General features: G+C 42.2%; 3 protein-coding genes across 5 annotated transcripts; 1 reads left to right on the forward strand and 2 right to left on the reverse strand.

Annotated features, from left to right (window-relative positions):
• Positions 1 to 3: 3 nt before the first annotated feature.
• Positions 4 to 11,985, reverse strand: LOC123982695 (ataxin-2-like protein). 2 transcript variants are annotated; one of them, XM_046068449.1, is made up of 23 exons: positions 11,254 to 11,984; positions 10,153 to 10,192; positions 10,009 to 10,065; positions 9,530 to 9,601; positions 9,170 to 9,332; positions 8,574 to 8,695; positions 8,241 to 8,332; positions 7,593 to 7,841; positions 6,174 to 6,589; positions 6,009 to 6,095; positions 5,790 to 5,903; positions 5,511 to 5,594; positions 5,255 to 5,313; positions 4,160 to 4,509; positions 3,983 to 4,052; positions 3,491 to 3,625; positions 2,821 to 2,884; positions 2,323 to 2,504; positions 1,988 to 2,129; positions 1,707 to 1,816; positions 1,176 to 1,355; positions 832 to 1,003; positions 4 to 600 (listed from the first exon to the last, which is right to left on the reverse strand). In XM_046068449.1, exons 1-23 carry the CDS (start codon positions 11,376 to 11,378, stop codon positions 563 to 565), a joined length of 3,123 nt encoding a protein of 1,040 aa, XP_045924405.1. In that variant the 5' UTR covers positions 11,379 to 11,984; the 3' UTR covers positions 4 to 562. The 2 variants fall into 2 exon arrangements, with proteins under 2 accessions (XP_045924405.1, XP_045924403.1); XM_046068447.1 differs by having other exon boundaries at positions 541 to 717; positions 11,254 to 11,985.
• Positions 11,986 to 13,928: 1,943 nt separating this feature from the next.
• Positions 13,929 to 19,621, forward strand: mto1 (mitochondrial tRNA translation optimization 1). 2 transcript variants are annotated; one of them, XM_046069298.1, is made up of 14 exons: positions 13,929 to 14,078; positions 14,225 to 14,262; positions 15,183 to 15,385; positions 15,530 to 15,729; positions 15,849 to 15,966; positions 16,219 to 16,517; positions 16,925 to 17,037; positions 17,116 to 17,306; positions 17,413 to 17,543; positions 18,290 to 18,494; positions 18,599 to 18,770; positions 18,864 to 18,973; positions 19,118 to 19,275; positions 19,361 to 19,621. In XM_046069298.1, exons 3-14 carry the CDS (start codon positions 15,196 to 15,198, stop codon positions 19,529 to 19,531), a joined length of 2,058 nt encoding a protein of 685 aa, XP_045925254.1. In that variant the 5' UTR covers positions 13,929 to 14,078; positions 14,225 to 14,262; positions 15,183 to 15,195; the 3' UTR covers positions 19,532 to 19,621. The 2 variants fall into 2 exon arrangements, with proteins under 2 accessions (XP_045925254.1, XP_045925255.1); XM_046069299.1 differs by lacking the exon at positions 14,225 to 14,262 and having other exon boundaries at positions 13,954 to 14,078.
• LOC123983163 (tectonic-3-like) lies at positions 19,549 to 24,704 on the reverse strand. Its single transcript, XM_046069300.1, has 14 exons — positions 24,135 to 24,704; positions 23,115 to 23,229; positions 22,931 to 23,028; positions 22,650 to 22,762; positions 22,413 to 22,521; positions 21,931 to 22,043; positions 21,797 to 21,835; positions 21,398 to 21,472; positions 21,188 to 21,307; positions 21,013 to 21,111; positions 20,805 to 20,908; positions 20,488 to 20,635; positions 20,088 to 20,222; positions 19,549 to 19,990 (listed from the first exon to the last, which is right to left on the reverse strand). The coding sequence occupies exons 1-14, from the start codon at positions 24,433 to 24,435 to the stop codon at positions 19,754 to 19,756; spliced, it is 1,806 nt and encodes a 601-aa protein (XP_045925256.1). The 5' UTR covers positions 24,436 to 24,704; the 3' UTR covers positions 19,549 to 19,753.
• Between the last annotated feature and the right edge of the window lie 217 nt (positions 24,705 to 24,921).

Raw genomic sequence — 24,921 nt, forward strand, 5'->3', positions numbered from 1 at the left:
TAGTTGAGTTGAAAACTTTATTTTTTTGGTCATTGTTGTTTTAATATTTTTTTTGTCTTGTCCATTTTTTTTATTAATTGTATTTCCTACAGGAGAGAAGAAGGACAAAGGGGTAGTTTTAACTACTGGATCGAGTTAAAGAAAAATGATTTGCTAAAAAACCCCTCTTCAAATCCCTCCTTTTATGCTGTATTCATCCCGCAACAGTCTGTTTCACATGTGTGTCACAGTACTTACAAAACCCCACAAGGCTTAAAACATATTGCCTACTGCCGTTTTTCATCCTCCCCCTCCGACTGGTCCGCCCAGCAAGGTGCCTCATGTCTCCAAAAACGGAAGAAGTTGGAGAGGATAGCAGGATGCCAGCAGCAGGGGTCGGACACTGCTGTAGTCGTCTGCCACTTTCATCATTAGCATTAAAAAGGTCCTCCTTGCCTGGGGCTGACACCGAGGTTTGTACCCATGACGAACATTACAGCAGAAGAATAAGGTGCTGTGAGACTTCTTCTCTCCTCTGTACGATCCTGTCAGTTTTTTTTATGGGTCGCGTTCAGTCTGGGCCTCACATCCAGCAGGCAGTGGGGATGTTGGGGCTCATTCCTGGGAACAGTTTGGGAGGAGGAGGAGGAGGGGAGGGGGGAGGGGAGGGGAGGGGGGCAGATGGGGTTTAGTTTCCAGGCGGATGGAAGGAAGCAGGGTGTGTTTGTACCTGCATTGCTGTGGGAGGTAAACAAAAACAAAAACTATAAATGCTATACTTCAAACCACATAGAATCTGAGTAGTCTTTATTCGCTCAAGGGAAGGATTTTACTTTGCTTCATGTTTCGTACCTTGTGGATGTCCTATGTAAAAGTGTTGGTGTGCTCCTTGCTGAGGTCCGTGCTGGGGGTGCTGGGGCACTGACCCAGGGCCCTGCTGAGGGGGCGGCTGCAACATCACTAACTGGGGCTGACCGTGGCCCCCCGAATGGTGGGGACCTGACATGGCTCCCTGTACGTGGGCCTGGCGGGACAGGAGAGTGATAAATCAAGTTTAGATCAAGATAAAACTTTCCAAGTTAAGCAAAACTTCAAAATCACATTTTCATGCAAAATGTTCAACTAATTTGCAGTGAGGCACAAAAAAGGTACATTAACCACACAGCAGAAAACGTATCAGCACTGTGGATCTATACCGGTGTTAGCTGTCCCAGGGGATATGTTTGTGGGATGCCCTGGTGGCTGTGGATGCTGTAGCCTTGAATGGGGTAAGAGCCCTGTGGAGACGTGTGGCCCGGCTGCATGTTGGGTGGGGTGGGTGCTGACAGGGGACCTGAGTGGTACAAGGACTGGGGCTGTGGGCCTGACTGGGCATTCTGAAAGGAGAGATCACAATGTCAAATGTTAAGAAATAATAAATGAATCACAATACCTGCATCCCAGAGGCTGGATCCCCTGAAGGACATGGCCCACGAAAGTGAGTCCTTTAAAGGACCTGAATGCTCCACTAAACCTTCTCCCCACATGAGACAAAGTAGTGGTGTGTTTTTCTCCACTCCTATTGACTACATTTCCAAGTTTATCACCACAGAAGCCACAAATACCAGTGTGCACTGTAAATACGGGTATTATGGAAGTTACACTAGTTTGCCCCTGACTTGGGAAATTGGCAAATGTGTCTTGGTATATTTTGGGAAATCCAAGCAGTCCTGTATGGGGTATCTCACCTGTCCAGGGCTAGGTGCGGCGTGCTGGGGAGGGGGCTGATTGCCTGTTGGGGTACTGGAGGGCTGAGGCTGATGAACTGCACCCGTGTGGTGGGAGAAGGACTGTGGCGCTACACAGAAAAAGACATCATCAGTATGAAGATATGTCTTTATGCTGTTGTTTCACTGTCAATATTATAGTAAAACTCTTAATGGAAGGATGACATTTACTATTAGTATTCGGCTTGCATAAGACATTTTGTGTTTCACATCAATCATTCAGCAGGTTTGGTTCCACTCACCGTAGATTCCCTGCTGTGGGCCCTGAGGTCCATCTCCCTGTGAAGGGAACTGGGGGCCTCCTGGGGGTCCCAGAGCTTGCGGATGGGGACCCCCACCTTGACCTATCATCCTGGCCCCACCCTGCAGCATGGAGTACATCGGCTGGAGAAGGGGGATGGAAGATAAGAACGATTAAGCAAATTATAATATCTGTTTTATATTTAGAGGTAAATGTTAATCTCTGCTGATTAAGTGATCAGCAACAGATAATCAAATGATCTTTATTTTAATGCTACTGAAAACATTCTGCTAACCAGTTGAAACCTGAATTATAAAATCAGTCTAGACGTCCTACCTGCCCAGGGTAGGGTGTCATGGCCTGGATGACCTGCTGCTGGCTGTACTGCTGTGGGTTGTACTGAAGGTAGGACTGAGGGTAGGGGGACGCTACCAGTGGGGCCCCAGCTGCTGACGCTGCAGCTTGCATCATGGGGGCTGCTGAAGTACCATGGTCAGAGCGCTGAGCCACTACTGAGCCTGGTGGAGGCAAATAATTATCAAAAACAGCAGTGATGCAGAGGGAAAAAACATTACACATCAAACATACAGATACAGTGAGATGTTTTTAAATTTAAAAGTTGATGTCACTGCACTCTCGGTACAGAAACAGTGGTAAAGGCACAATTTAAGGTTCAACTGAAAGGCTCCAGTGTCAGCACTCTGTTCACTCAAGTGGATTTCATGCTCTTGACAAGAGTTGACAGGACATTAATTTTAGAAGCACTAAAATGGAAACAACAAATTAAATAAAACCACAGACTTACAGGACTAGAGCGAAAAATGCTGCATTTACCTTTGTTCCTGGGGTATTTTCCCTGGCTGACTGTGGACATGGTGTACTGGAACATTTGTGGGGGCTGAAAAAGAGAAACGGTCAGTAGTCAACACAAGAAAAACTGCTTTGTCTGCATTGTGAGGAGTAATTTAAAGCTCAAGCTCTTAGTCAGTCAAAAGAAAATTATTGCCATATATTTCAATAAGTCATATAATTTCAGTATTTTTTAAAGCAAAAGTACAGCTTCTCAGATGGGAATATTAGTGGATTTTTTTACATTTTTATGATAAAATCCTAAAAAAAAAAAGTAGACCTATGAAAGTGTCACACTTGGCTCAGGAAAACTGTCATGGGCAGTTTTATATTATCTGTGACTTTTTACAGATTAAATGGTTGAGAAAATAATCAGCATATTCAGATAATAGAAATAAATTGTTGTAGCCCTAATAACTTCTAGTCTAATGTAGCTGGTCAGTCAAGCTGCTGTACTAAATTTGTGTTTAGATTTTCTATGAAATGAAAACAACAGTAAATTTAAATTTGTTTCTAAAATCATGAATACAAATGCTAACGTGCCTGGTATGATAAATTAGTTAGGTTCATCGTGTTGTTGTTACGTGCCAACAATTTGTACCAAGGTGTAAATGTCTTTGGTAAGCGACAACTAACGTTTTTCTGTCTCATGTACCTGCACAGAGTGGATCTGTGATACATAGGAGAGGTAGGGAGTGTTGTAGAGTTGTCCCTGTCCACCTGGGTGCTGAAGGACCACTGGGCTTGGAGGAGTTGGCCGAGGTGGGGTGGGCGCAGTGTTGGGCTTCGTCTGCATGATAATACAACCACAGGAAAATAAATATGCATGTCACCCACGTAACCCACAGGGGGGTTCAACACATCATTTCTCAGTATAGCACCATTTCCTACATATGTTACAATAAGTGAAATAATAAGACGGTGCCAATGGGTTGTTCACTATAAAATTAACTATAAAATATATGCTGCAATAAGTATTTGGACAAAACAATTTGTGTGTGTAGTTTTTGATATCATGGGATGAAATTAACTGCACTTTAATAAATTCCCTGATCTACATGTACTACACAAGTACCACTCTACTAGTTGTAGCCAAGATAATGATTTGCCTTCACATTTCAAAGATTTATCAGGAATACTGCCTTACCATAGGCATTTGAGGTTTGACAGGGTTGAACTCTTTAGCGTTGGGATTTAAGGTTGATTTCTTTACTTGGCTAGAGGATATTGAAAAAAGAAACATTAACATATGACAATGACAGTGACACAAGTCAGTTAAATATAAACTCTTTACGGGAAAATCTAAATCCTTTTTAAAACTCACTCTGGCATGCCCTCTGGCCGCTCCGTTGTCTCAGACCTGGCGTCGTCACTACCTGGGGTCCTGGCTGGCTGCGGGACGGCTGGTGAATGCCTGTCTGAAACGGGTGCTGTCGTGGCGGCTGTTGTGGCGCTGGGTGTAGTCGTGGGGTCCTTGGTGGGGTCTTCCGGGGCTGGTGAAGGCTGAGGTTGGGAAGGATTAGAAACTGGAAGCTGAGCTTTGGGCTCTGATTCAGGGTGAGCGTCTGATAACAAGGGTTTGGCTGCACTGGGTTGGGCAGCATCGCTGATGGCAGGAGGGGTTGCTGCTGCTGGGGAGCTGGGAGAGCTAGAGCTGCCTCCACTCGCCTGGAGCTGAAAAAAGAGAGGAAGATGAGGATAGATAGGTAAATAAGAAGGAATGGGGGCGATTGCAAAATAGAAAAAAGTAAGGAAAGATTTAGCAAACAGATAAATGTAATTAAATGGAGCCTCACATATTCCACTAAAGGCACAGACCTTTTTCCTGCTTTTGATCTGGAGACACTTAATGTTACTGGAATTTTAACCTAACCATCTAGTGACTGAGCAGCCAATAGCCACTAGATAAATGTCCGTAAGCAGAGAACATGTCCAATAAAATGGATCTATAACAGATTTGCAATTATACAATATTAAGTTTTAGTAAATACTTTGCACAAGTATTTTCCTTACAGAATCTTATGAATCAAAATGTTGAGACATGAGACATGTCTGAACTTCACCTCTTCCACCCGGGGGTAAAAAGTACAACAGTAAATAGTCACACACTGCAAACAACTGCACTATAGAAAGCAGAATATACAACTAATTTTACACTACGAAGCATTGCATTAAAAAGTGAGTATACTATCATTAACATACTGTCCTGACCTTCACAGCATCCTGTGAAGATTGAGTAAACCAACAGGTATTTAATGTTATCTGAAATATGTTAATGGTCACAACCAAGTGAATAACACGAGGAAGAGAATAAAAAAACAGACGTCATCTAACATCAGTGATGTCCGAGGTCACAACCTCTTGATTGGTCACAGATTTTCTCATTTCACGCTTCACGGAAAGGAAACTGCAGTCTTACCCTGAATTCCTTGCCAAATTTCCGCAGCTCTTCAATCTGCGACCTTTGACCTGAGGGAGCTGGTGGAGGAGAGAAGCAACCAAGGTTAATGTGAAATGTGACAATGGCAAACGCAGTGCATGCTGTCAAAAACACACAGGATATGAAATTAGGCAAGTGTATTGTATGTCCTCTGACTCATGTGGCCAATTTAAAAACAAAACAAAACATATTTCCAGCATTTAGCTGCTACCAATTTGAGGTCTTGTACACACACCTTTAGTGCTCTTGCTTTCCTCTGTGCTGCTGGGGCTCTCGGTGGCTGAGCGTTCTTTCGCAGCTGCGCCAAGGATCTCATTCACTAAAGATGAGACACAGGACAAACTAATTAGTTGTATCGCTTCATTAGAATCCACCTTCAAAAGTTGTTGCTCACTGCTATGAGGTGACTCGTTTCTCATTGGGGCAGATGAAGCTTGTGTCATTACAGAAAAAATGGTTTTGACTTTGATTTCAAACTCTTAACGATAAAACAAAACGACAGACGAGACGGTACCATCTACGGGGAAAAGTGGGGCGGGGCCAGACGTCTTCTGGGCAGGCATGGAGACAGACGATGTGTCCAAATAAGGCATGTCCTGGCAAGAGCCTGATTTAGGAGAGCGAGTTGCTGCAAGGGCAGAACAAGGAAAAATAAAGGTTAGGTTTTAGACAAGATCCACTATAATATTATATTATAGAAGAGGAATTTGTAACAGCAGTGGACTGAATGTACCTGTGGACTGAGAGTGAGAGTTTGACGTGCGGACTGTTCTGCTCGACTGTGCAGGTCTTTGGGCTTTAGGCGATGTTCTGGCAGAGACTAAAACGCACAAAGCAAAATCTGTCACAATTCGTGCTGCCTTAGCACAAGTGTTCTATCACAAGTTCACACACTTACCTCCATTTACAGGCCTGCCAGCGTCAGACAGCGAGTGTGGGAGTGAGTGGGAATGAGAAACTGTGTGTCCGTGTGAGGCGGGGGAGCTGGCTGGTGATGGGGCAGTGGAAGCAGAGGTTGGCGTGGGTGCTGGTCCTCCTGGAGAGCCCGGGCCTGGGCTTGGGCTTCCCTGGGGGTGGTGGGCAGCATAGGCCCCGCCTCGGCCTGACAAGGGGCTGCTTCTCTCTGAGGGGGAGGCGCCGGGCTGGGGCCCGGCCGCAGAAGGCAGTGGGGGTCTTGGGGAAGAGGAGGATGGAGGGGTGGAGCGATAACCTGTGCTTAGACGATTGTGGGGTGAAGGTCCTCCAGGGCCTCTCTCAGCTCGCTCCCGGTTCATCTCTCTCTGGCGTTGAGGTAATGGAATGTACTTGCCTTCCCTGAAAGACAAAGATAATACACATCACCTATAAGCTGAATTGAAAGCTCCACAATAGTCACTTAGGGGACCTAAGAATGAGATTGTTTTGTCAACTGCTTCCAAACTGTTTCTAAAGTCAAGAATGAACTTTGAACCCCAAAACTGGCAAGAAGTCTTTAAAGTGTTCAGAAATATTATTATTTGAATATTTTTTTCTGTGGCTTACTGGTTATCACCGTTTATACAATTTCTCCTAGACATTTCCATCTTGCTGTTGTTGTTAATGTTTGACTCACAGGTTTAACAGGTTTTTGTCTGTTTTAGCGGCCATGTTTTTACCATTTGAAGTAATTTAGCTCGTTTGTTATTTCACCATTTTAAATTATACTTGATTTTCCATCTTAAGTGTCACTCACTTATTGAATCTGCCTCCTTCAGTTCTCTTCACACTCACAGACATAACATTATCTGTTGCAAACACATCTACTTGTAACGTAATCCCTTTGTGTTTCTCTGATAAATGCTACACTGTGTCGCCTAACCCAGGCAGCCTGCCGAAGTAAAGTGAATGTGTGGGAAACACTGAATGAACCGTGTTTTTTACAAGCCAAATCTTCAGCAGTCTCTCCCTCCATGTTGTTACAGACTGTGAGTAGACTGTGCATGCAGACGCAGAGGGAGGGGCGGGGCTGCACGATGAGGGTGAGAGAGAGGAGCAAACGCTGGCAAGACTTTACGGAAACATATTAATTAACTCAACATCAAACTATATTGGTATAAACTATAAAAAGTGTCTAATTTTATATCTGTTTTGAAATTATATCAGTATACCTCATTATACCGATATACCGCCCAGACCTAACTTGAACAGAAGAGAGCCGTTGTTTTTACAATGACATGTCAAAATTTCTGCTGTGACAACGACCTACGGATCACACTGTATTACATTTGGGTGGATTGTAATCTAAAATGAGACAAATACCACTAACTACATGCCCAAGAAACAAGTGGCCCCTCCCAACCTGTTGCTGGCTCCAGGGCTGTCTCGGCCCCTTTCGCGCTCTCTGTCACGGGGGCTCTCACGGCCCCTCTCGCGATCGCCGCCATCCCGCACCACAGCGCTGTACTTGTCCTCCTCAGTTTTGCACTCATCATTTTCCAGGCCGACTCGATGGCGATACTGGGGGCTAGACTCAATCTCACTGGCCAGGCGAGCAGCGCGTGCCTCCCTCTGTCGGAAGACCTCGGAGTTGCCCTTCTCCAGTGGCACACTGCAGGACAGCAGGAGGAAGGTGAGACAAAGAAACATGTTTTCCTGCTCTCTGCTTTAAGTTGAATTGACTAGTGAGGTCAGCAGGAGTGGTACAGTATTTGGTAAGAATGACAACCTGTAAACTCCTGGTCAACAATGACATAAGTGGACAATACTGCCATTTAAGGATGATGGATGTAATGGATGTATTGTAAACAGATTCTCACTTTTGATTTGTAATTATACCAGAGATGCTGCCAAAAGTACAATACAAAAGATATATATGTAAAGTCTCACTACTCAGAGTACCAACTTCCAATTTTTTCTCCTGGTCTCCTTGCAAAAACTTTTACAGTAATCTTAGTAATAATAATTTATCAAGAAATTGTGAAAGCAATGAATCTATGTGGAAACTTACGTATACATGGAGAGGCTGGAATCATATGTTGACGTGACTCCGTATTTCACTTCATTGTAACGGAACATCTCATTGGCATCCCAACCATTGGACTTAAGAAGAAAAAAACAAAACAATTAAAAAAGGGAGATTATTGGTGTGGATAAATAATTGGTGCTTATAATAATGCTTAGTACAACAGTTTAAAAATTTTTTTATTTCTTGTGGCATATCAGACTAATGAGTTAAAAAGATTGAGTATGAATGATCAACTGAAAAAAACACTGTATGTGTATATATAAAAAGTACGTTAGTTGGCGTTTCTGTATGGGTTAAAGAGACAGTGCAACTCACAGCATCATTTTCCAGATCATAACTCTCTCCATTGCTGTCTCCTCCCTCCCATCTCTGCAAGACCTTCTCCTTGTGATCTCCATTGATGCGACTAGAGCTGATGGCTGTGTCTGTAAAGGTGTCTAAAAGCAAAGAAAAAAAAGAAACATTCTTAAAGTGTTACCTTTGGCAAGAGTTTGTGCCCACCTGCATTTGGGTCCGATTCAAACCATTACATTATGTAACATTGTTATTATTTGCTTACTTCTAACCGTACTGCAAAAAACTGGAGCCTAGACTTCAAATCAATTATTTTCTCTCCCCTTTTCACAAAATCAAGAGGCAATTTAAACCAGCCAAACAAAGTCAGCTCAGAGACTTTACTCCTTGTTATTCGAACTGTGCACTTTGTCAAAATTTACAACACTTGGAAAACCAGTTACTATAACTCAAGGATGCTCTTAGCATGAACGCAATCTAATGCTTACTTTCAGTCCTCTTTTCTTTTTAAAAGAGGAACTACATGTCTTCGCTACTAATGCACTGCAGGTCTGTGAAGAACTTGTATTTGTTTCTTTCCCTGTTACCATGGCCCCCCAGCATGTGTGTGTTTGTACCTCTGGTGGCAAAGTTGAGGTCAACATCTCTGCAGATCATAGTCACCAGGTCCGAGGGGCTGAAGATCATGGTGTCAGTGATTTCCTCCCTCCGTGGCGGAGCTGATGTTGGGCCCTCCTCCTCCTTGCTGCGTTTGTGTACAGCGTCCACAGCCAACTCACACTAAGGACCAAACATTGGGATGGCAGCAGAAATTTGAGGACTGTGTGAACTCACAGAGCAGAAATTAAGCAATAAAAAAAAAAAAACACATTTTTCCTTGACATAAGTTTACCGTTATAGTGACAGGATTACTTGCAGAGCTTCATTAAATTGGCACAGGGAAGTGCATGCCTTTGTGCTCAACATGAGCTTCTTACCCGAGAACTGAGAGTCTTGAATATGCCTTCAAATACACTGCCATTCTTCACTCTTATGTCACAGGTGGAACCCTGAGAGCGAGAAAGATTTTGTTAAGGACCTTGTTTCACCAGAAAAGTCAGTCAGAAACAAATTGCTATTTAGATCAGTGACACACCCAAAACTAGAACAGCATTTGCGGATTAAACATATTTTGTACACTGCGCAGTGTGCTTCTTTACAGACAAAAGTAATATATGGCAGTTTTTCATGGCCAGATGGAACAAGGATTTAACCCTATTTCAGCTGCTGTAAGTCTTCACTACCATTCATTTCCTAAAATAATCATCCTGGTCTGAGAAGTAAGTAAGTGAAATGTTTTTGTATAGTGCTTTTTACAGCAAGTGCTTTAACAAAGCAGTATATAACATACAAGAAAGAAATCAAAGAAGATGAAGTGACCTCCAGAAGAACACTGTTAACAAGCTAAATGACTTACCACAACAGCTGTGAGGAAATGAAGCATTCTGGCATTGTTGTACACACCCTCGAACACCTGCAGATGGAAAAGGGTTTAAAGTATCCATCAAGAGACGTTTCACTAAGACAAGACATAAAAACTTGTCAGCATCGATATACTCACAGGAGATGACTGGAATGACGGCTTTGCAGAAGTTCGATTCCTGTGAGAAACAGCACAGTTAAAATGCCTTTGTCTGCTTAGAAGACAAAGGAGAATAACTTGTTTTTTAAGGACAGTTAAAGCAGTGACTATTCCACATTGCTCATTTACAGCATATGGCTAGTTGAGAAGTGGACAAGCTTACATAGGACGCCTGATGAGTTCCCAAATCAGCATTCCTACTGCACATAAGACTTGTTCTCTAGAATCACCTATTGTGAATATAAACCTTATTGATACTGTCAAACTTTATGGCTTAGAGCAAAAACAGTGGCATCTGAACAGAGGCATTTTTATAAGGAGGTATGGTGTCGTATTATTTTCAGCCTTAAAGAAAACTTCAATATTAGTTAACATCAGGAAAAGCATGTTTGAGTTTTACTGTTCCCTTTAAAAATATTTAATGTCTTCAAAAAATAAAAGGAAGAGGTACAGCCACATTTAAACCATGTCAACATTTAGACTTGAATTGAAAACGTTGATTAGAGCAAACTTTCATCTTCATACATGCAACAAAAAGGTATTGAGATCAATCTGGATGAAACCTCCATAAAGAATGATCAAATGGGATGATATTGCTGCTAGTCACATACACGGTTGCAAAACAAAGACTGAGACAAGAGTTTAGTAAACACACACTCCTCTCAGATTCACGCCACACATGACCTTGTGCTGGCCCTAAAATATATTCAGTATTAATTATAACGTTTCTTTATCATGCTTTCTTTAGCTACAAAGACGTGTTGTCGTAAAAATGTTTTTATTTTTATCAAAACATCAACGTCCCTTCTCTGACAGGCCAGATAAACTTTGTTTCGCCTGTATGCTAATCTGCTCCTCTTTGCTTTCACCAAACTTGGACCCACCTCACTTTTTTGTCTTGGGTTCAATTTGAGGATTCTGATTGGCCCACAATCACTGTCAATCAAACACAAACTAATCTCATTGGCCTTGAGATAAGCTTCTATTTCCGAGACACACCCACAGCGCTTTAACCGGTAGGCCTCTGAGTCACAAGACAATCCCCGGACTGTCCTAAAAGCACATCCCCAGCACGCTTACCTCCCGGCCGGTGTCCTGTTCCCGCTGTTGATGCCGCTGACTGGAGACGACATTCCACCGGGGCCCGTGGTCCCGTTAGACGCTTTTCTCCCGCCTGAGCCGGGTTGCTGCTGTTGTTTCATCATCGTGAAGCGTTGACAGTAACTGTTACAAAGTGTAAGCTAACTTATAAGAAACACTGAAACCTGTCGACGTGAAGCGAACTATCTTTAGCGATATCGCCTATCCCGAGGAGCGCAGAGCCGGTGTAACCTCACTAAGACCGGCTACTGGAGCTAATCTTGCTAACACCACTGACTTGTGGCCTAAAACGTAAAGGCAAAAAACCTCACTATTTTAATTAAATGTAACTAAACAAATCCCCCTAACTATCTACTGTGTAACCACAGCGGTTGTGTCAAAGCAAGCGACTAATAAAATTACACGCGTTTCCGTGTAATTACTTAGCAGCAGCTAAAGTTAGCTGAGTTAGCATTAGCTTTGATCTTCACTTCGCTTCCCTCCGGGATTTACTTTCTTCTCTGTCGCGTCGCCTTGACTCCGGCACCGCTGACCCTTCCGTTTAAAAAACAAGCTATCAGTGTTACTGTCAGTTGCCTCAGGAAGCTAAGATTGTTCAGGTTTCTTAATGAAAACCTGCTGCGGTCGGTCAACACCACCTCTCGGTAGGTTCACTTGACTCAATCCGCGCGCGACTGACTGGAAACCGGCTGGGAGGGTGGAGGGGGGAGGGGGCGTTGACGTGCGCGTGCGCCTTCGGCCTACTAGTGAGCCGGAGTGACGTGTGCGTTGAATCGATACTTGATAATGATTTCGTACTAAGGGAACTCTTTGGTTATTGATAACTTACTTTATAATTTTGTATGGAGAAATACAACACTCTATGTTAGAACAACAGTAGGCTATTAATGAACTCCTATGGTGGCTTCTTTATTTCTCTACCCTTTTTACATAGCCTACAGTAACCTATATGCTCTACCCTCAACAATTGGATAAGACAGTATTTAAGAAATGCAGCCTCAATCTGGAATTTGGTTCTGTTCTCAAAGTTTGGAGGTCTTCATACTTTTCAGCTAGCATACAATGTTGAAAAAATCTCCATAAAACTATCAAATTTACAATTGCTCCTTTCCTAAACATAAATTTTCCCCTCACAGATAGCTACTACATCTGAAACAATAGAGACATATTATACATTATTGTGCTACTTCTGTTGGCCACATCTGTTTCTCCTCTAACATGAGAAACAATAACCACCTGCTCTGTTTCAAAAAGAATATCTGTTAAATGTTGTTCCCTATTGGAATAATGTCACTTCAGACTGGAAGAAAATTTGGTGCTTATCTTCTAAATATCTAATTCTAAATAAGGTTAAGGAAGTGTCTTTTAAATGTTGCATCATTATTATCCCTCCAAGGTATTGCTACAAAGATATAAGGACATTGATGTGAACTACCCATTTTTCAAATGGCTGAAGATGTGTATTATTTATCTTGCACTTTATCTCCAAAAGTATTGTTGACTCTGAATTCTCCCTTTCCTATGAAAATGTGTTGTTTGGCTTTTTTACTTACCAAGGAAAATCCTTTCTCATTTTGATTTTATTGCTTGCAAAATCACATATTCATAAATCTAAATCCATTTTTGACAGGAAATCAAACAGCAGGCTACATTACAACAATCCCACTCTTAAAACAGGAAAGCTATCAAGACCTATTTACCCTGTTTAATATTTTTCAGTGCTGATTAGTGATTTTTTGTTTTTATTCTGTCAACCTTATGTTCCCCTGGCATTGTCTACTCTTGTGTGATTTATGTTTACCAAGCTGTTTGTCAATAAAAGCTTAAAAAATGATTTCGTACCTCCTCAGATATGTTTTGTTACTTTGTTATTTTATAAAAAAAAAAACTGGTCCAACAATAACACAATTTTTGTAACCAAACTGTTCAACAACAACGGATCTTTGTTGCTGTCCTGGCAATAAAGGTAAAGGTACTTTATTTGTCACATACACATAAATGTAGCGAAATTCATTCTCTGCATTTAACCCATCTCTGAAGGGAGCAATGTCCCCATTCTAGCAGATTCTGGAAATATGTGTCTGAATATATCATTGGTAACATTGACAGTGAATTCTGTCTTTGTTGGGAAAATGCACTGTTTTCACAATAATAGTAACAGAAAACAAAGATTCTTTCTTAATGAATCTTTTGATCATTCTTGCCTACCATGCCTACAAAGCCACATTTAGTCATTTTAAACCTTTAAGCCTATATAGGCAACTGAGCAGTACATTTATAGGCCCATCTGATTAAAAAAAAAGAAAGAAATTAATTTGTGCTGTTTGTTTTATGTTTTTGTATGAACCCCATGTCTTGTCTTTATTTGTATTAACGACTATTCTTGTTCTTGTTCATTGTATTTGATAATAAAGTTATATTTAAAAAAATGATTTCGTACTGAAGATTGATGGTTTCTCCTGTACACGTGGCAGTCAACCCACCACACAAAACATCATTTTTTATTTTTTTTTATACAATGTATCACCATGATATTTATTCATTCCTTCTTCCACCTTTTCATGTGTAACGCTGCTGTTGCTTGCTTTAATTTTTCATCACATTTATGAATTCATCAATAAGCTATTGCAGAAACTTTGTCAGTGCGTCTATACACGCGTTATTACGACTGTAAGCTACAAACAGCATGGCGGCCTTCACAGAGAGCGTTTGCGTTACATAGCAGGAGTTTCCCAAGGGTCTTCATATATCCTTTAATCTTACTCTCTTCTGCCAACAGCAAACCTCCTTCGTCTGTTGAAATTGTAAGTACCTTTAATTCTTGAGCTGATTTGTTAGTTGCAATGAACCCACACATTCGTACAAATATAGTATGTTCTTGTGAAATGAAGTCTAAATGAAGAGCTACCTCACTAATGTTATGAACTAAAGAATGCTATTGTCTTTGTAGATTTGGTAGACCAACACCAAACAATACCAACACAGCAGGTAACTTTATTGGTTGGTTGGTCAGTATTGCATTTTTGCCCAAATGTTGAGTGCTAACGTTACTCCGTCGAAAATTTGTGTTTTATTATCAAATAAACACATCTTGAAGGTAGTTCTTCCCTAAATAATAGTGGCTGCAATCAACTAGAATTCATGTGGACTACAGTGGATTTTAATGGGGAGTTGAATGCAGACAGTAACGTAGGTTTTTTGTCAGCAATTTGGTCTTGCACCTAGAAGAGACAGATTCTAAAAATCAAAAAAAAAAAAAAAAAAACACACAGTCAAAATCGAAGTGTTACATGTCGAGATTGATTTCATGACTTTCAGTCCCTAGTATAAGTAACTTTTGTTTAGTAACGCTTAGCCTACATTTCCCATAATGCAACCAATGGCTTTAGACCGCCCTTGCCCACCTCTTCCAAACCCCACACCTCCAGTTTGTTTCCTGTTAAAATGTTGAGTCTCCAGCCCAAGCTGAGAAATAACCCTGATGACATCACCAGAGTTGTTTGTTCGATCTTCAGTAAGCTCCTCCAGAGTCCCCAAAAAACATAATACAATGGAGCTGAGTTTTGTGATGTGTAAACTGAACTTTATGTGAAAATTTGGTCCCTGTAAACCTTTATCTGTCCATCATATGTAGCGATTGATTCATTACTGCTCGAGTGGTTGAGCTTCGGCCCTGCATAGTTCCTCATTCATTGTTTATTTTAATGGGGTACATTAGCAGCAGTATAGGAAGTAGTATTACCTGTCAAGCCTGATGTGATAAGTACTTTTACTTTTGAGTAATAGTCCATTGTAGTATCAAGTTCTATTTAACTAAAGATTAAAGCAGTTTTGGCCTCACGCTCTACAGCTGCCATGAAAAAAGTCATCACGTCCACCTTTCTGACCATGTTACCGTCACTCTACAGGTGTGCATCTCACATGTTGAGAAAGAAGCTTCCCCCCCTGCAGAGCTTCCTGCATCTAGTTTCCAGACGTTCCAATCACCTTGCCAGACAGCAGTATGATGTCATTGTCGTGGGTGGGGGTCATGCGGGGACCGAGGCAGCGGCGGCAGCGGCCAGAGTGGGAGCTGAGACACTCCTGGTCTCACAGAAAATACACACTATCGGTGAGGGGAAGGGCTTCATTATAGAGGCCGTACAAAAAGCTGATTTTCCTCTTAGCACAGTCTGTCAATCTAGATATTTTTTTAAACAGGTGCCACAGTTTTGTTGTTGTGATCAAGGCCAATGACAACGCCTTTTCTTTCCAGGTGCCCTGTCCTGTAACCCGTCTCTAGGAGGAGTAGGGAAGGGCCAGCTTGTGAAGGAGGTCGATGCCCTGGATGGGCTGTGTGGTCGAGCAGGAGACTGGGCCGGGATCCATTTCTCCGTCCTGAATCGTAGAAAGGGCCCTGCTGTGTGGGGCCCGAGGGCCCAGCTGGATCGCCAGCGCTACCGTGAATTTATTCAGGTATCCCCTACACAGATGTAAAAGAAGAAGGAGGTTTCATGTTCTGCATTTATAACAGAGTGTTTCCTTGTGGATTAATTAAAAAATGTCACTGTGTGTGCCTGCTGTGTCTCATTCAGTCTGAGCTGCTGTCCACTCCCAGGCTGACAGTGTTGGAGGGCTCAGTTGAGGAGCTGCTGGTGACAGAAGCAAACCCAGAGGAGCCTGGACACCACAGAGTCACTGGGATACGTTTGGGTAGGGAGGGAAAGAGCTGCCAGTGTAACCACTTTTATTTTGATTTAAATTTCTGCATTCAGTTTTGTAATTTAAGTGTCATCAGCACATTTTATTTGTTTGACCATTTTTGTTAAAGTTTTAGTATCAAATTCAGATACATTTTCATATTCTATTTATTCTTTTTCTGTATTTTTCTTTGTCCAGGAAATCATTTTATATATGTAAATTATAAATGTCAGACAGATTTTTTTTCTTCTGACATCTTCTCAGCAAATGGAAGTCACCTGATCTCAGCCAGCTCTGTGGTCCTCACTACTGGTACTTTCTTGTCCGGCTCCCTCTTCATGGGCCAAACCACGTCCCCTGGGGGTCGGATTGGAGATGCCCCGTCGAGTGCCGGGCTTTCCCAGACACTGAGGGAGAGGCTGGGGCTGAGGATAGGCAGACTGAGGACCGGCACCCCTCCCAGGATTGTGAGGGATTCAGTGGACCTTTCCCTGGCTGACCTTCACCCCCCTGACGCTCATCCAACTCCTTTCAGCTTCCTTAACACACACACACGCTGCAAGGTGAAGTTTATGTGAAGTACTCTTTGTTTAGTCCAATTTCTAACTTAGAGACCTACTTTTATTCACCAAAATTTATGAAATAAAGCCCCAAGTGATGTCTTGAAGTTGCTAATTGTGTCTCACCAACACTCAAAAAAGAGGTTTTTACATAAGTTATATGAAATCAGCAAATCTTAACATTAGAGAAGCTGTAACCAACAAATTTTATGATGTAAAGGGTTAACCAAGAATTTATTTAAATGATTAACCAACTGTTGTTCATCACTAGTATTAGTATTAAGGGAAAAGCTTTATAATTTAAATAATGTAGTAGATCTTAAAGTGCAAATGACTTCTACATTATATCTTATACTTGAATCCTTTCTAAAAAAATGAATGCTTTATTTTGAAACGAAAATCTTCTTAAGCCTGAAGAGCAGCTGCCTTGCTACCTGACCTATACTACTCCTGGTGTGGAGAGAGTGGTGAGGGAGAGTCTTCATCTCAACTGTCACATACAGCAAGACACCAAGGGTCCCAGGTACACAAAAAACGCAAAGGTCATACACAGTGTGTTCTGAAACCTGGAAGTAATAACTCTAGCCCTCGTCTCTCTTAGATACTGCCCCTCCATTGAGTCGCGAGTGCTTCGCTTTCCAGGCCGAAAGCACCAGGTGTGGCTAGAGCCTGAGGGGGTGACCTCTGACCTGTTGTACCCTCAAGGTCTGTCCATGACCATGCCCCCTGACACGCAGCTTCACCTCATCAGAGAAATCCCTGCCATGCGCAGAGCTGAGATCCACACACCTGGTACGCTGCCAGAATCCCAGTTGCTCATAGCTACATGACTGATTTACAGTAAATCTAAAAATCTGTTAAAATGATGCAGCACGTCTACTTGCTTATATTTTTCCAGGTTATGGCGTGCAGTATGACTTTGTGTGTCCCACGCAGTTGAGCCCTGCCCTGCAGGTGAAAAGCACCCAAGGTCTTTTTCTGGCCGGTCAGATTAACGGAACGACGGGGTACGAGGAGGCTGCTGCACAGGTAGATGCTCCCCCCGCTACACTATATTTAGCAATTATTGTGGTTCATAAAACACAAGCTTTGAGACCATTTCCCTCATTCACTGGCTTGCCCTTCCACTCTATCACACATTCAGACTGCACAGAGCAGCTTACTGTATACCCACACGGACCTACAATTAGTCCGGTTACCTCTGAAGTCAATGTCAGCGTCTATGATTTGTTCAGCGATTCAGTTAAGTCTGGTGGTCATTGATGGCTGGAGAAACAGGCTGGAGAAACAATCGACCAATCAGAGCTTAGCATAGGGGGTTAAGAATGGAGACATTACATTTTTTAAAGAAAATAAGTTAGATATAGTTATAGCTTGTTGAACCTGATTAATCACATTTTAACTGGATAGCAGGCGTTATCTAAATGTCAGGCGCATCACATAGTTGGATTTTCCAGGAGCAACTGAATGAGTAGCTCGTTGTGTTATTGGTCTCACTTGTAAAGTAACTTGCTGTTTATATCACTGGGAAGTGGGGAGGGGTGGATTCTTCTTCCTTGTCGCAATTTTGCAAACTTTGGGGATCTACTTTGTGTATTAATTAGGAACCCACAATCCTTTATACTCATACACAAGTAGTCATTTGCGCAACAAAAGACACTCACACATAACAGAAGGCTTAAAAACAATGGCAGAACTGCACCATCATCCTTTCTGACACTGAAACAGATTTCCATAATAACAGTGGAGGATAATGGTTGTTCCTGTCTGCGCAGGGCCTGTGGGCGGGGGTGAATGCTGCCCGCCGGGCGCTCTGCATGCCTGCAGTGGCATTGTCTCGGACAGAGAGTTACATTGGAGTTCTCGTTGATGATCTGGTGAGTCGAGGCGTAACAGAACCCTACCGTATGTTCACCAGCCGGGCTGAGTTTCGAACCTCTCTGAGGCCGGACAACGCCGACCTCCGCCTCACTCTGAAAGGTAGGCACAGTTGGACTTTAATTATTGAAGCAGCGTGATTTACAAGACAGGATTACAAAATGCAAGACAACCTGTCTCTTCTCAAACTTTTTTTCCTCTGTCAGGGTTTGCGGAGGTGGGATGTGTTTCCCCCCTGCGCTACCAGGAAGCTGTCAGAGTTAGAGACAGTCTGCAGGATGCACTGGCAGCCCTTCAGGCTCTCGCTTTATCCGCCCCCAGCTGGAGAAAAAAGCTGCCCGACATCGGTATGAGCGAGGCCAAGAGCACCTTACTGACGTGAGAGACAAATATTTCATCTCAAGAAAAAGTCAAAAGTACATCTGTGGTCACATTTTGGTCCTGACTGTTACTTTGGGGCTTCTATTTCAGTGCTATGGATGTGCTGCAATACAATGACGTGTCCTTTGAAATGCTGGCATCTGCCTTCCCAGAGTGCTTTTCGCCTCACATGGAATTCTCACAAAGGCTCAAGATAGAGGGTAAAAACTGATATTGGCATTTTGAAACAACAGGAAAGGTGAACCTTGCCTTCCTGAGCTGAAGAATGAACGCTGCTCTTTTAAGCTGCCTTAACATAGTTAAGTAGTGTTTTTTCTCAATGCTACTTTTCTCCTGCTATTCAGCTGTGTACAGGCCTCACTGCGACCTACAGAGGAAAGAGATTGAGAGAATTCAGAAGGAGGAGAGCATGTCTCTCCCACAGGACATAGACTATTTCTCTCTGCCAGTGTCTCTGTCTCAGGAAGTCAGAGAGATTTTGGACAGAGTTCGACCCAGCACTGTGAGTCTGCACATTCAGAGCAGTGATCTGCGGTAAAATGAAGTGAATGTGCAACTAATACCACGTTGTTTTTTTTCTTCTCCAGCTGGGTGCTGCTACACGTTTGCAAGGAATAACTCCAGCTGCGATTGTTCATCTCCTCAACTACGTGCGCCACACAGGACAAAAGGAGAGAAGAACACACAGAAACCGAGCGGACCAAAAGGAGGAGGGAGATGAGAAGCTGTGTGCAAGACATGCATCTTTACCTCAGTGAAATGACGACTCGTAAAATGTCTTGTAAAAATGTTTGTATTCCTGAAAATGTACAAAAGAATAAATTAAGGTATTTAAGGATGATACAGTATGTACCATTTTCACGTTTTGCTATTTAAATGGTTAAAAAACCCTAACACAATACCCTTTTTATTTAATTTATAACTATTTCCTCATGATTAGAAGGCCTCAAAACATCCCTAACTGTTTCACTGTTATCCAACTACCTTGTGAAGAATTCTAATCCTGTTAGTAACATTACTGTGAACAGCATTAAACTCCATGTGACCTTCTCAGCGTCGTTAATAACATGTCCGTCCAGCTCAGCAGTGCCTCTAGTGAAAAACCCAAATGGAAACTTCCAGTTAGGCTGAGGCAAGCCCCTGGGGGGTTCTGGGTAAACTGTAGTGTCCACAAACGTCACTTCTGTGGTTAGAGCGATAGGGGACGACAGAGGACACTGGAAAAATATATGAGGAGAGAATTTTGACATTTTTCAGAGGTGAAACATTTTTTCAGAGGTGAAACAACAAGTGAAGAATATCTGATGTTCCCACCTTGACATTTTGACAATGGAAAAGGTATTTGGCGCCCAGGATGTAGCTCTGGGGAAGGTCTAAGAGACCCTGGCGAGCCCACAGCACTCTGATCGAGAGGGAGTTGGGGAGGATGCAGCCTGACCTACATGTTTCCTGAGAGAGGGAACACAAGGTTGTAGATTCAAACCACTGGTCTACACATCTAAGTTAGCTATACATCTAAGTTATCCAAAATATTCTGGGTTTTGCTGCAGAGCCAAACAGACTCCATGTTTTTTTAAGTTTAAAGATCTACTGTACGCAGGCACAGAGCAGTAACTGTGTAAATTCAGTGCCACAATGTTTCAGATCATCCTAAAACATTCCAAGTTATTAAACTTTCTTTAATAATTACTTTATTAGATTAAATTCCTGATACCTGCAGGCTGACAGGACACTCCTGGATGATGACTCGCGTCCAGTCCGGTTGGGAGCCCATGTTCATGGCGATCACATCAGGAGTAGCAAGTCCCTGCAAGATCCCGTAAATCTGGGAACGCAGCTCTAAACAGTCACTAGATAGGGAACTAAGCAGCACAGGAAAAGAGTATCAAGACAGGCGGAAGAAAACATACTATTGAATAATAATAATCTGTAATACCAGGACTTTTCATCTATTTCACCACTACTCTTCATGTAAGAAACATCAGTTAAATCTAGCGACGACAGAGGCGAAGCAAAATAGCGTAGACTCACCTGAATGTGCAGCCAGTGATGGTGTTGTGTGTGAAGAGGATGGGTGCTCGTCTGAGGGGGTCAAAGGAACACTCCCCATTCTGCGACACCCCCAGTGAGGTCAGCTAGCTCACTGTCAAGGAACCATGACGTATGGTTGACTCAAAGCTAGCCGGATACACAAAAATACAACTTCAAGGGAAGTCCACGATGATGTTTGTGAGGATACAAGCGTCACTTCTCTATTAAAGCGACCAATGACAGGAGATCCCACTCTAAGTCCCACTGCAGGTATCGGTCCTACTGGACTGGGCCTGGGTGTTGCCAGCTGGAAGAGAGAAATGGAGTTAATCTTTGAATCCATCATAGATTTAACGATGAAAGCTGTGGCTTTAACATGCTACCTGGAACTGTACAGAGTGCTCCTGCAACAGCAGCTGATAAGGATCCATGTCAGCTAAGACTACGTTCAGTGTTGCATACGCGAGTTCCCCTCTGCCTGTGTACCCTATGACAAACTCCACCTACAGGAGAATCGGGGGAAAAGGAGGTTTGAGTTTGATGCATTTGCGATTTAGAAAACAAAAGAAAATCACACATTTTCATCTACTCACCTTTTTCACCACATTAAAACAGAAGTTCTTCTGTTCCCTTGGTGTAGGCCAGTCAGCTAGTGGAGTAACTGGGATCTGAAACAAGAGTTAGTACACCACCTTACTTTGGAAGAAAAAAACCCCCACATCTTTAAATGGCATTAAATGTTGGTATAAAGGATGTATTTTTTAATGAACATTGTACCTCTACAGGCTGATAACTCCACACTCAAGAAGTCATACTTGTCGGCTGACAACACCCAACAAGTTAAAGTTTTTATGCCACAGATACAGTTTTTTCATACTATAGATGCCGTATAAGGGGTGTTCCTTATTTTGTAGGCTGATATTTGATCAACTTGATTAGCACTTCTGCTAATATCGTGTGGCTTTGAGCTGTATGTGCGATCAGTGACTTACCAGAAAGGCCGACACCGGTGCCGTCGCCACTATTGGAATCTGCAATTAAAAATACTGACTTGAGCCTACCTGCTGTGAGATTCTCACCAGTAAGTATCTACATAAAATCATTTAGTGCAGACAGACTCCCTGACCTTGATCAGACTCAGGTTAGAGAAGTACGAGCGGGCGTTGAGATTTGGGTCTGTGGTGCATGACTGAGGTGTTAACATACGGGTACAAGATAGAGACACAGACCTCAGGAACTCTGCAAGCAGAAAAAACAAAACAACAAGAGTTAAATAAGGTTGTGATTTACAGGTACATCTTACTACACTTATACCATTTTGTTTGTTTTTTAACACATACAACACAACACATACAAAGGAAAGTGCCTGCAGATCTACTGAGTGTACTTCAGAGACTGTTGGAAATCCTTATGGGAAATAAAAAGGTCATGTGAAAAAATGTGATTTTTAAGTAATTTAGACATGAGAAAGACTCATTCTGACAGGAGGAAGTCCCTGACACTAAACCTAACCTAGATAGGAGGTCTGGATTTTAGAAGGTTTGGGGAAACTACACTGAAATACTCAACATACTTTTTAACGTACTTTTTTATTTGGTGTGAACTTACTTGCAGGGTTGTGGTTGTTACAGAATGCCGCAGCAGCCCCTGGAGATGGCTGACGAAGGAGACCCCGAACAGACGAGCGGGAGAAATATGTCTGGATGACATCATCGACCTACAAAAATAAGTAGCCTTATATGCATTACATTAATAAATGATACACTCTCTGATTCAGCTTTAGTATTGTCAAGCACCTTAAAATCTCAAAATGTTTATTACTTTTATTAATTTAGATCTGTTTACCCTGTAGAAATCTCTGCTGTGGCTGCTGCTTGCAGGAGCTGGTGGTGAGAAGTGGTACGAGTCCCCCAAAGCTGGATACTGAGGTAGAGCTGTGAGGGACTGGGCTGCATTATCTGATGAGAGAGGTTTATGGGAGACACTTGTTGCTCATTGATACACTCTTGTGAAATTAGTTGTAACATAATTAATGATTTCCCCTGTGGTAGCACTGATAACTTATTAAATTAATTTAAAAGGTGAATTACACAGTGTTTTTTTAATTAATATATATTTCTATGAACCTTCAGGCCGGACACAAAACAACGAGTCAGTCACAGTGACAAGAGACGAATCCACGTTAGCCCTGAACATCAGCCATTTCTCAACGCAAACTCCTGATCTGTAAAATAAAAGTTTCAACTCTTTTAAATACTAAATATGTGCGCTTTATGTGTTATAACTACAGAGCATGTGCAGAAGACTTACATGGCTTTCCTTGGACATCCGGTGAAGACAGTACTCAAGTAAGCAATACCACAATCAACTGTGTCACAACAGCAGCCGATGTCACAGAAATCAGGGGTTAAATCACAGATACAACCTGTATAACAACAGAAAAGACTTGTGTTAGTCGGGACAACTTAGGTTTTATGTAAAATTACAGAATGTTACAAGATTAACTGGTTTAACAGGAGCATGTAAGAAGACAGCGGATACAGTGTCAGTGAGCTTATTTTAATTCTTAACACTATGTTTATGAGTTTATTGTAAATAAACTTTAGTTGTATAAGTGTTGATCTTACTGGAAAAGACAAAGATGTAACTAGAAATAGCCAGAAAGTTGAGTTGAGACTTTATACTTAAATTTGTACTGTATACTTTAATCAATACTAATATTTATGATATAATGTACATTAGATTTAATGGTTGACTTTTTAAGTGCACCAGAATATAAACAAGCTCCATTTATGAGTCTCCCAATAGCATCTGAGATCTCATCACAGATGCTAATCTGTACACAGATTGCTAAAAAAGCAATGTAACTTGCATTACCATGAGTCTGTCAGCCACAGATGTACAAAGATAAATTGGGAGGACTAGTTTAAATCGGGTCTAGCTTTGCTTGGCTGAGATTTCCAGTTCATAAGTGCACCAGTACTCAGAGCACAGAGGTCATTTGTCTGTTCCAGACTCTGGACTGACAACTCAAGGGGACAAAGTGTTTGCTGGCTCTGGAACAGCCTGACCAACGACATCAGGGCGGCTGATCATTGAACTCTTTGAAATCCCTTTTTAAAACATACTTCTATTGGAGAGCCTTGCCTGATTTTAGTTGATTTTATTTATTTTTCTCTTAACTGTATTTTAAGTTTCTTCCTGCTTGTACTGTGTTTTATTGTCTTTGCACTTGTGAAAGTACTTTGTAACATCGTTTTGGCTCTCTATATAAAGATTATTATTATATTATATTATTATATATAATTATAACAGGCAGGTGCAAGTTACCCTCTGAAGTCACCACAGGTGGGACAGTGGTTGCAGAGGGCGCTTCAGTGACTACAGTGGGAGCTGCAGTGACGGAGTCCAGAGTGGCCGTCTCGGTTGAGCCGACACTGGTGGAGTCCACCGCACCCGTACCGACACTGGTGGAGTCCACCGCACCTGTAGCTCCTGGAGCAGGGGTTGCTGAGCTGAAGGGCGCCCCATTTGTTGAGGCAGTGACGTTTGAATCTGTGGCTGCGTGAGCCAAACGTCCACACAATAAGATAAATATCTGAACTGAGCGACACCACTGGCACGAATTCATTTCGTCAGAGAGACAGTGCGAAGTGTACCTCCAGCTGGCTAACCCTAGCTAACGTTAACTTAACTTACAGATAGTTAATGTTAACTTGTCTGTTATCTCTCCTCGTGACAACGCAAGGCCCACGAACGCGTAACTTACGATAAAATAAAACTACATTAAAGTTAAATAAGCAATTCAGAAAAAGTTTCCCATGGATGCATTTCGCTAAATATGCTAACGTTAGGCATAAATACAACGAAGAGTAAGCTTGTTGTTACCAAGGAAGATGTCATGGCGACTTCCGTTTCTCAGATAGTACTACCGTAAAACCCGTAAAAGAGAAGAAAGACCATTAACCAGCTTCTTATTAAATCGACCAGTAGCAGTCTTTCTATAACCATGAATGCCACAGCCTAAGAAGAAGAACAAATACACGAGTGAATTGAACAATTAAACGGAACAAGACACCGAAAAGGGAAAATAAATAAAAGAAAGAGATCGGTTTGC

The sequence above is a fragment of the Micropterus dolomieu genome, linkage group LG14 (assembly GCF_021292245.1).
Source record: "Micropterus dolomieu isolate WLL.071019.BEF.003 ecotype Adirondacks linkage group LG14, ASM2129224v1, whole genome shotgun sequence".
Classification (NCBI taxonomy): domain Eukaryota; kingdom Metazoa; phylum Chordata; class Actinopteri; order Centrarchiformes; family Centrarchidae; genus Micropterus; species Micropterus dolomieu.

Bases quoted from the DNA above. Each gene is read 5' to 3' on its own strand.
- LOC123983163 (XM_046069300.1), bottom strand. From the start codon at position 24,435: ATGAATTCGTGCCAGTGGTGTCGCTCAGTTCAGATATTTATCTTATTG. The intron at 21,473-21,796 runs GTAAGTCACTGA...CTCTTGTTTCAG, and splicing joins CACCGGTGTCGGCCTTTCTG to ATCCCAGTTACTCCACTAGC. The intron at 21,308-21,397 runs GTGAGTAGATGA...ATTCTCCTGTAG, and splicing joins GTTTTAATGTGGTGAAAAAG to GTGGAGTTTGTCATAGGGTA.
- mto1 (XM_046069298.1), top strand. From the start codon at position 15,196: ATGTTGAGAAAGAAGCTTCCCCCCCTGCAGAGCTTCCTGCATCTAGTT. The intron at 17,038-17,115 runs GTACACAAAAAA...CGTCTCTCTTAG, and splicing joins CAAGACACCAAGGGTCCCAG to ATACTGCCCCTCCATTGAGT. The intron at 18,495-18,598 runs GTAGGCACAGTT...TTCCTCTGTCAG, and splicing joins CCTCCGCCTCACTCTGAAAG to GGTTTGCGGAGGTGGGATGT.
- LOC123982695 (XM_046068447.1), bottom strand. From the start codon at position 11,378: ATGATGAAACAACAGCAGCAACCCGGCTCAGGCGGGAGAAAAGCGTCT. The intron at 2,505-2,820 runs GTAAATGCAGCA...TGCCTCCACCAG, and splicing joins AAAATACCCCAGGAACAAAG to GCTCAGTAGTGGCTCAGCGC. The intron at 1,817-1,987 runs GTGAGTGGAACC...TTTTCTGTGTAG, and splicing joins CCCACAGCAGGGAATCTACG to CGCCACAGTCCTTCTCCCAC.